Source organism: Aquarana catesbeiana, linkage group LG12 (genome assembly GCF_042186555.1).
Source record: "Aquarana catesbeiana isolate 2022-GZ linkage group LG12, ASM4218655v1, whole genome shotgun sequence".
Lineage (NCBI taxonomy): Eukaryota > Metazoa > Chordata > Amphibia > Anura > Ranidae > Aquarana > Aquarana catesbeiana.
The window spans coordinates 4,648,676-4,659,618 of NC_133335.1; the positions used below are offsets into that span (position 1 = coordinate 4,648,676).

General features: G+C 45.7%; 1 protein-coding gene across 1 annotated transcript in view; it reads left to right on the forward strand.

Annotated features, from left to right (window-relative positions):
• BPTF (bromodomain PHD finger transcription factor) overlaps window positions 1–1,300 on the forward strand; it is a gene marked incomplete at its 5' end in the record, with an annotated part of 60,888 nt that extends 59,588 nt beyond the window's left edge. The window contains 1 exon segment of the mRNA XM_073607148.1: window positions 107–1,300. Within this exon segment, the coding sequence (XP_073463249.1) occupies window positions 107–113 (7 nt within the window).
• Window positions 1,301–10,943: the final 9,643 nt, after the last annotated feature.

A 10,943-nucleotide genomic window follows, 5' to 3' on the forward strand; every position in this document is an offset into this window, starting at 1 on the left:
GGTGTCCTATTATATGTTTCCATTTCCGGCGGCAGGTCAGACCTAACTGCCCAACGCCCATTGCATTGCTGCACTCAGTCACCAACGCTTCTTTCTTCTCTTGCAGATTGTGATTCTTGTAGCCCCGGATGTCGGACGTTGTCTCCATTTTTTTTTTTTTTTTTCCTGGCACCAACAAACCCGCCTCCTCCTCCTTCCCTCCCCCTCCCGCCATCTCTCCACCACGCATGGTCACCCATTGCACTTTCCACTTGGCTCCATACTGTACCTTGGAAGCTGGGCCCAAGTGCCTGACACTGTCTTCATGTCCGGTTCCACCATCGGCAGTCCTTGTACTATATAGTATATATTTTTGTACATAGATGGTGAACATTTATGACGCTGTTTGTGAATAGCCATTATCGGCAGAAGTTGATGTGTAGAACGTTTTCATCGCATTATGTCTATTTTTTTTTTTTTATGATCTGATCACCAAGTACATCAAATGTTTACAGTTGTTTCAGAATTCCTGAATTAATTTTGAGAAATCATTAAACTCATCTCCCAGTCACGGCATCCTCCATGCAGTTATGTTTCAATCGCCCAACAGACGTAACCAAGTACAATCTGACGTTGTTTACAGGTCTCACAGCAACAAACTCCAGTCGGTCCATTAACTGTCGGTGACAGGCGGAGCCTGCGCACTCTGCTTGGGTGAGAGAGAGAGAGAACAGGACTCAAGACTTTGAACTCTATTCCTCCTCAAGCTATTCGGATCGAAGAATTAATTTGTCCAAAGGACAAGAAGTGGAACAGAGACGGGCCCTGGGGGGGGGTGGGTTTGGCGTTTTTCTAGCACCGACTGAAGTCTTTTGCGGCACAAGCAGGAAGAGGCGGGGCAGGGAAATTTTTTTTTTTTTTTGGGGAAGGCGGGCTTTTTGGATTCAGCGATGGAGTTGGACGAGAGCTCCCATGGATCATGACGACGCATGTTCTTCAATGAAGAAGCTGGTTTAAAAGAAAAAAAAAAAATCCTCACAGATTTCTTTGTATTTATTTATTGTTCAGAGACACTTTTTTATCGCTACTCTCATTTTGTCAACTAATTATTTTTTCTTATTAAAATATAAAAAAAAAAAAGAAAATTTGTTTCTAAAGCGAAAAAAAAACTAAAAAAAATAAAAATAAAATAATAAAAAAGAGACGAGAGAAGGGAAGAGGCTGATTGGGCCCGATCCGATAAAATTTGGTCCTGTATTTTAACACGATTCCTGTAATAAAAAAAAACATAATAAAGAACAAGTCTTTTCTTTCTATGAAAGGAGCTTCTACCTTCCCCCCCCCCCCCCCCCAAATAATATGGAGATTCAGCTGAGTTTCTTGTTCATGGTACAGAGAGAGGGGCGACAACACAAAGGAAATGACAAGGAATTAGTGAACCAAAACTGTTGTGCGCTCCAGACCAGCTCTCAGCGTCCTGTCTCAAGGTATCTTGTTTGTACACATTTGTCAGAATAAACAGTTTTTTTTTTCTTTTGTATGTAAAACTGAAAATATGGATGTATATGACACAATAAATGGAGATGATCTTCTCCCTAGAGATCTGTAAGTTACGTGTCGCTAATTTTTAAGAGCACATGACATTTGTTTACTGTTTTGTCTATGTTCACGTCATATGCAACTTAGGAGGGAGGAGACTTTTCTAGCAGTGGAGCAAGAAAGATGGCTTCTGGTGCTGTATGTTAATGAGGGAAGGTACCGATTTTGGGAAATATGCAAATTGGGAGACTGACGTGATATGCAAATGAGGGGGAGAGGACATAAATTCAAGTATAGCAAAAGCCAAATAATTTTTTTTTTTTTTTTGAAAGGAGATAAGGGTTAGATTTATTTACCTCCATAACAATCTTTTCTCTCTCTATATGTGTATACAGTGCATCCGGAAAGTATTCACAGCGCTTCACTTTTCCACATTTTGTTATGTTACAGCCTTGTTCCAAAATGGATTAAATTCATTACTTTCCTGAAAATTCTACAAAAAATCCCCCATAATGACAAAGTGAAAGAAGTTTTGAAATCTTTGCAAAAATTTATTAAAAATTAAAAAAAAAAAATCCTGTGTACATAAGTTCACAGCCTTTGCTCAATACTTTGGGTGAAGCCCCTTTGGCACCAATTACAACCTCAAGTCTTTTTGGTATGATGCTACATGCTTGGCACACCTATATTTGGGCAGTTTCTCCCATTCTTCTTTGCAGGACCTCTCAAGCTTCATTAAGTTGGATGGCAGAGCGTCGGTGCACAACCATTTTCAGATCTCTCCAGAGATGTTCAATCGGGTTCAAGTCTGGGCTCTGGCTGGGCCACTCAAGGACATTTACAGAGTTGTCCCGTAGCCACTTCTATATCTTGGCTGTGTGCTTAAGGTCATTGTCCTGTTGGAAGATGAACCATTGCTGTATTCATCTTTCATCTAGTCTCCCAGTTCCTGCTGCTGAAAAACATCCCCACAGCATGATGCTGCCACCACCATGCTTCACTGTAGGGATGGTATTGGCCATGTGATGAGCGGTGCCTGGTTTCCTCCAGACATGACGCTTGCCATTCAGGCCAAAGAATTCAATCTGGTTTTCATCAGACCAGAGAATTTTGTTTCTCATGGTCCAGAGTCCTTCAGGTGCCTTTTGGCAAACTCCAGGTGGGCCGTCATGTGCCTATTTACTGAGGAGTGGCTTCCGTCTGGCAACTCTACCATACAGGTCTGATTGGTGGAGTTCTGCAGAGATGGTTTGTTCTTCTGGAAGGTTCTCCTCTCTCCACAGAGAAATTCTGGAGCTCTGTCAGAGTGACCATCGTGTTCTTGATCAGCTCCCTGACTAAGGCCTTCCTCCCCCGATCGCTCAGTTTAGCGGGGTGGTTAACTCTAGGAAGAGCCCGGCTGGTTCCAAGCTTCTTCCATTTAAGGATGATGGAGACCACTGTGCTCATTGGGACCTTCAATGCTGCAGAAATGTTTCTGTACCCTTCCCCCGATCTGTGCCTCCATACAATCCTGTCTTGGAGGTCTACAGACAATTCCTTGGACTTGATGGCTTGGTTTGTGCTCTGACATGCACTGTTACCTGTGGGATCTTATATAGACAGGTGTGTGCCTTTCCAAATCATGTCCAATCAACTGAATTTACCACAGGTGGAGTCCAAGTTGTAGAAACGTTTTAAGGATGATAGGTGGAAACAGAATGCATCGGAGCTCAATTCTGAGTGCCATGGCAAAGGCTGTGATACTTCTCTACATAGGATTTTTACCTTTTTTTTTTTTAATAAATTTAAAAAGATTCCAAACTTCTTTCACATTGTCATTATGGGGGATTGTTTGTAGAATTTTGAGGAAAATAATGAATTTAATCCATTTTGGAAAAAGTGTGGAAAAAGTTAAGCGCTGTGTATACTTTGCGGAAGCACTGTATATGTGTGTGCTGGTTTAGATGTATAGAGAAAGGGAGGAGGAGCATATAGAGATGGATAGGGAGCAATAGTTAATTCTTGGTGCCAACATGGCAGCATACATGCTGATATAGCTCCGCCCCTATATCCACCCACATTATAAATCTATAATAGGAAAGCTAGAGCAACCGCTCCCATTCTTTGTAAAGAGAACAAGATCAAAATAGGAAGTGTTCATACACTGCCATGGATTGCCACCAGGAATGGTAAATTACCGTATTAACAATTTTTTTCTGGTGTCAACATGGCAGCGTACTACCACATGTATACTGCCCTGGATTGGCTCCAGGAAAGGAAAATTACAGTAAATATCTGATACAATTTTCCAATAAATACACCCATCAGCTGTAACGTGACCACTGACAGGTACAGTGAATAACATTGATTATCTGGTTACAATGGCACCTGAAAGTGGGTAGGATGTATTGGGCAGCAAGTGAACATGTACCTGACAAAGGTGGAGGGAGGGTAGGCTTATTGGTGGAGGAAGAGAGGGGGAGGGGGAAGGCTCGTCGGTGGAGGGAGAGAGAGGGGGAAGGCTCGTCGGTGGAGGGAGAGAGAGGGGGAAGGCTCATCGGTGGGGAGAGAGAGGGGGAAGACTCGTCGGAGGGAGAGAGAGGGGGAAGGCTCGTCGGTGGAAGGAGAGAGAGGGGGAAGGCTCGTCGGTAGAGGGGGAAGGCTCATCGGTGGAGGGAGAGAGAGGGGGAAGGCTCGTCGGTGGAGGGAGAGAGAGGGGGGGAAGGCTCGTCGGTGGAGGGAGAGAGAGGGGGAAGGCTCGTCGGTGGAGGGAGAGAGAGGGGGAAGGCTCGTCGGTGGAGGGAGAGAGAGGGGGAAGGCTCGTCGGTGGAGGGAGAGAGGGGGGGAAGGCTCGTCGTTGGAGGGAGAGAGGGGGGGAAGGCTCGTCGGTGGAGGGAGAGAGGGGGGGAAGGCTCGTCGGTGGAGGGAGAGAGGGGGGGAAGGCTCGTCGGTGGAGGGAGAGAGGGGGGGAAGGCTCGTCGGTGGAGGGAGAGAGGGGGGGAAGGCTCGTCGGTGGAGGGAGAGAGAGGGGGAAGGCGCGTCGGAGGGAAGGCTCGTCAGACGGAGAGAGGGAAGGCTTGTTGGTGGAGGGGGAGAGAGAGAAGGCTCGGTGGTAGAGGGAGAGAGAGAAGGCTCTGTGGTAGAGGGAGAGAGAGAGGGGAAGGCTCGTGGAGGGAGGGAGAGAGAGGGGGAAAGGCTCGTAGGGAGGGGGGAGGGAGAGAGAGGGAGGGAAGGCTCGGTGAAGGGAGGGAGAGAGGGAAGGCTCGTTGGTGGAGGGAGGGAGAGAGGGAGGGCTCGTTGGTGAAGGGAGGAAGAGAGGGAAGGCTTGTTGGTGGAGGGAGGGAGAGGGGAAAGGCTCACTCACTAGGTGGAGGGAGAGGGGAAAGGCTCACTCACTACGTGGAGGGAGAGGGGAAAGGCTCACTCACTAAGTGGAGGGAGAGGGGAAAGGCTCACTCACTACGTGGAGGGAGAGGGGAAAGGCTCACTCACTACGTGGAGGGAGAGGGGAAAGGCTCACTCACTAAGTGGAGGGAGAGGGGAAAGGCTCACTCACTACGTGGAGGGAGAGGGGAAAGGCTCACTCACTACGTGGAGGGAGAGGGGAAAGGCTCACTCACTAAGTGGAGGGAGAGGGGAAAGGCTCACTCACTAAGTGGAGGGAGAGGGGAAAGGCTCACTCACTCGGTGGAGGGAGAGGGGAAAGGCTCACTCACTCAGAGGGAAGGCAGGCTCGCTCACTCGGTGGAGGGAGGGAATGCTCGTAGAGAGAGAGAGCTTGTTGGTGCAGGGAGGGAAGGCAGGCCTGTGTAGTCTGTTCCAATAGAAGAGCTACAGGAGCTCAAATTGGTGAAAAAGTGAATGCTGGTTGTGATAGAAAGGTGTCTGATCACACAGAGCATTGCAGTATGTTGTGTATGTGGGTGGTGTAGCTGCAGACCAGTTAGGGTGCCCATGCTGACCTCACAGACAAAAGCCCCTACAATTGGCACGTGATCATCAGAACTGGACAATGGAAGAAGGTGGTGTGGTCTGATGCTTCAAGTGTTTTTTTTTTTTTTTTTTTTTTTTTAAACATGTGGATGGCCAACAGTGGTGAAGGGGACCCTTTTTTCTTTTTTGGATAGGCACCTGTAAAAAGTGGTTACCTGTACGTGATTGCTTGAACCATTCTAGACCAAAGGCCATAAATACTAATGAGAGATTGCCCCAGTACTTGGACAAGTTGTTGATTAAAAAGGGTTTAAATGTCATACAACACTATGGCATCTGCATGTAGGAGACAGCTTGCATCACTTTTCAGAGGCTTTGGGTCTGTATGCTGGAGGTAATTGTCTTCGATGGTGGAAATGTGAAACAACAATCCTGATTTTGCACAAAGTGGCCCAACTCCTGGTGTGTGGGGGCTTGATGGAGGAGCCTGTGCCAACCCCTGACCTAAGCTGTCCCTGACCCTGCTGTGCTCGCCTTACCTGCGCTCCTTGCTAATTGCAACCTGCAGGAATATGGTGGCACCTTGTGACAGCGCTCAGTCTATGACCAACTACAAAGGACTGAGTGTCGTCCCATGACCAGGGAAGTTACCTCTCTGCTCCTCCTCAGTCACTAACAGCCAATCTCAACACTGACTGCAGAGGAGCGATGAGCTGTAGGGTGGTGTGGATGAGGTAAGTGTAGGGAGTTGGGGCCCTTCCCACAGACACTGCAGGAGGAGTTTTAGATGAACATACGCTCCGCGGCTCCTTGTAATATGACAGACACTCCGATTATAAGCCCAGAGATTTAATATGTAAATGCTATAAACTATTTGACCAATGATAACCCCAGAATAAGTCATCTATAAGCAGGACTGGAATAACAAGAGGGTCCTAAGAAAGGCAGTGCAACCAGTCTTGTTGTACCGGGACGCCTCATCAGCTCAACACGGTGGCGCCCCATGCAGCTTCAAAATGGAATACTTACCTTACCGTAATTTTCCTGGTGCCTGTTCATAGCAGCATATGCATGGTTGGCCGGGGGTGGATCAACCAGCCATGCGTATGCTGCCATGAAGGCACCAGGAAAGTTCATTTCTGCCTAAATAAATAAAAGGACTTTTTCTCCCCCACCGACTTTATTTTCGCGGTGTGGCAGATAATTCAGCATTGCGCTGCACAAGTTAAATGGTTACGGCCGGTTGCATGCCCACGGTACACTATGACTTCGCTGGTGGAGGGGTGAATCTGTACATCGCTACCCCTCAGTAACTGCCGCAGACTGAGGGGGAGGTGGATGAGAGGCAGCTGAGAAGACACATCAGGACTAATCCCAGCAGCAGGGGGCAGTGCACACTACTCTCATAGGAAGGTGCAGCCCCCAGACTTTCACTGTCTGCTTATAATCATTATGAGGATCACAGCTAGTGGCGGTTGGTGCTCCATTTTTTGGGGGGGGAGGCGGCAAACAAACCCCACCCCTGCCAGGTCCGCACTTACCCCCATTCAGGTCACGGGCGGCTTCTCCTCCCGAACATTCTGGTCTTCAGACCATCTTTCTGATCTGATTGGCCGGAAGGAAAAGCAGGGAGACAATAGTGAATGTTGATTCGCTGATGTCACAAGTGGGTGGCCTCTGCGCCCCGAGCCCAACCTTTTTGAAGCCAATTAGAGCCTTAGGTGCTAATCATGTGCTTCAAAAATAAAAAGCTAGTAGAAATCTATGCGTCCTGCATGTATATTGGGGGGGCAGCGCCCCCTATGGACCGGCGCCGCTGATCACAGCATAGCGGGTGCTCTATGTCACATGACTGCTGACTTTGCTATGGCTTTATTGTGTGTGTGTGTGTGTGTGTGTGTGTGTGTAATAGACTGTAACCCAGTACAGCCATAAAGTCCGCACCCTGCAACCACGTGACACTGATTGAGCCATAGAGCACCCTCTGTGCTGGGATCCTCAGAATGATGATGATGATGATTCCTTACTGCCAGCCAAATGCTCTCTGAAGAGTGATCTGAATGCAGATCCCTATTCAGAGAGCGATGCCAGTGTGAATTAGCCTGTAACGATTATACATGCAATGCTTCAGCTGATTTATACAATAAAATATTTACTCCTAAATATCAGTTACAAACCAAAAAATGGTAAACCGACACAGAGGTTAAATGGAAGGCGCTTTTTTAAAAAATGTATACCTTACGGTGTACAAAAACAGTGGCAATCTCTTAATTACTAGCAGATTACCTAAGTGACAATATATAAATATATCAGTGCTTGAATTTGTGCAATTGTGGTGATAACCTCTATTCCTAAATATAACGTGAACATAAAAATAAATAAACATTAATAATTGCTAATAAAGTGATAAATGCGACAGCAATTAATAAGAACACATGCAAGTGTTTCAATTCGTGCTGTAGATGTAACATATAAAACTCCTATAGACCAAAGCAATATCCAAACAGGTTGCAAGTGACAAAAAATGGTGACGATAAGAGTGAAGATCAAATATTCCACACAAATGATTCCTAGGTGATTGGATGTCACACGCTGAATAACTCCGTGCTTCTTTCACCACACCGCCGTGCTAGTGAAACACACTCTCCAGACATGCACTCACCGAAAAAACATGCCAGCACTCTCATGCACGGCAAAACACGCTCTCTTTACCACACTCCAGGGTAAATGGTGTATACGAGGTTCAATGATGGTATTCAATGGGTCCACATAAAAGAAAGTAAATGCTCCAATAGTGTAATTCAGCAACAACAACTTTATTAAAAATCACTGCAATCCTCACACATCGCACTCACATTAGTGTAATAAAAAACGGGCATAAAACGTGTAGTAAACAGCAAGCCTCAACTTGTGGATAAAACAATAACCAATGGTCACGGCGGACCCGAGGTGTGCAGCTGCTGGGTATAATCTCACCCTTGCTATCCCTTGAAGAAGTCGATCCATGACGAAACATGTCGGGGCGTGGCTGTGATCTGTGACGTACACGCTGTTAGCCATACAGGAGGAGAGGAATACGAGTGCTCTGAAGGACGGAGGTTTCCCGAGGGAGGGGTGAGATTATACCCAGCAGCTGCACACCTCGGGTCCGCCGTGACCATTGGTTATTGTTTTATCCACAAGTTGAGGCTTGCTGTTTACTACACGTTTTATGCCCGTTTTTTATTACACTAATGTGAGTGCGATGTGTGAGGATTGCAGTGATTTTTAATAAAGTTGTTGTTGCTGAATTACACTATTGGAGCATTTACTTTCTTTTATGTGGACCCATTGAATACCATCATTGAACCTCGTATACACCATTTACCCTGGAGTGTGGTAAAGAGAGCGTGTTTTGCCGTGCATGAGAGTGCTGGCATGTTTTTTCGGTGAGTGCATGTCTGGAGAGTGTGTTTCACTAGCACGGCGGTGTGGTGAAAGAAGCACGGAGTTATTCAGCGTGTGACATCCAATCACCTAGGAATCATTTGTGTGGAACATTTGATCTTCACTCTTATCGTCACCATTTTTTGTCACTTGCAACCTGTTTGGATATTGCTTTGGTCTATAGGAGTTTTATATGTTACATCTACAGCACGAATTGAAACACTTGCATGTGTTCTTATTAATTGCTGTCGCATTTATCACTTTATTAGCAATTATTAATGTTTATTTATTTTTATGTTCACGTTATATTTAGGAATAGAGGTTATCACCACTATTGCACAAATTCAAGCACTGATATATTTATATATTGTCACTTAGGTAATCTGCTAGTAATTAAGAGATTGCCACTGCTTTTTGTACACCGTAAGGTATACATTTTTTAAAAAAGCGCCTTCCATTTAACCTCTGTGTCGGTTTACCATTTTTTGGTTTGTAACTGATATTTAGGATTAAATATTTTATTGTATTATATTGTGCATTTAAGGGGGGCAGCTTAATAACTTTTTTTCACCATTTACTTATTATTGAATCACTGTCACTGGTGTTGTGAAATATTTTTTAAATTATTCTCACAAGTGTATGTACACATTTATGTAGTTACTTTTGAGGATAATCAGGGAGCTACTGGCGCGGTGGAGGTATTTCTTGTGCAGAGGGCGTGAATTTATAGGATACCTGGTTTTCTCAGCTGATTTATAGACATAATGTAATAGATGTACATTAAGCCTTAAAGCTGAGTTCCACCCAAAAGTGGAACCTCCGCTTCTATGCCCCCCCCCTCCTCCGGTGTCACATTTGGCATCGCTCGGAGGGGGGGGGGAATTGGGTACCTGTCTTTGACAGGTACCCTTCCCGACTTCTGGGAGTCCCCCGGAAGTTCGGCCCCCTTCCTCCTTCCTTTGCCACTGGGACAGTTAGAAAGCACAGCGCCGTAGGGAACCAGCTGTGAAGCCAAAAGGCTTCACTGCCGGTTTCCCTTACCTCGAATGGTGGTGGCACAATGTTATTCACTGTACCTGTCAGTGGCTATAAAGTGATGGCTGATCAATGTGTGTGTATATACACTTGTGTGAAAAAGTAATTGCCCCCTAAACCTAATAATTGGTTGTGCCACCCTTGGCGGCAACAACTGCAAACAAGCATTTAAGATAACTGGCAATGAGTCTTTCACATTGCTGTGCAGCAATTTTGGCCCACTCTGCTTTGCAGAATTGTTTTAATTCAGCCACATTGGAGGGTTTTCCCAGCATGAATGGCCTGTGTAAGGTCATTCCACAGCATATAAATTGGATTTAAGTCCTGGCTTTGACTAGGCCACTCCAAAACCTAAATCTTGCTTTGTTTGAACCATTTGGAGGTTGACTTACTGTTGTGTTTCGGATCATTGTCCTGCTGCATAACCCAAGTGCGCTTGAGGTCACGAACTGATGGCTGGACATTCTCCTTTAGGATTTTCTGGTAGAGCTCAGAATTCATGGTTCCATCAATTATGGTAAGTGGTCCAGGTCCTGAAGCTACAAAGCAGCCCCAGATTATCACGCTACCACCACCATGTCTGACTGTTGGTATGATGTTCTTGTTATGAAATGCTGTATTAGTTTTATGCCAGATGTAACGGGACGCACACCTTCCAAAAAGTAAAATTTTTGGCTCATCAGTCTACAGAATGTTTGCCAAAAAGTATTGGGGATAATCTAGATCAGTGATGGCAAACCTTGGCACTCCAGATGTTTTGGAACTACATTTCCCAGGATGCTCGTGCACTCTGCAGTGTATTTGAGCGTCATGGGAAATGTAGTTCCAAAACATCTGGGGTGCCAAGGTTCGCCATCACTGATCTAGATGTTTTTTGGTAGATGTGAGACAAGCCTTTGTGTTTTTTTCAGTCAGCAGTGGCTTTGGTCTTGGAACTCTCCCATGGACGCCATTTTTGCCCAGTCTCTTTCTTATTGGTGAATCATTAACACTGATCTCACCTGAGGCAAGTGAGGCCTTGCAGTTCTTTAGATGTTGTTCTGGGTTCT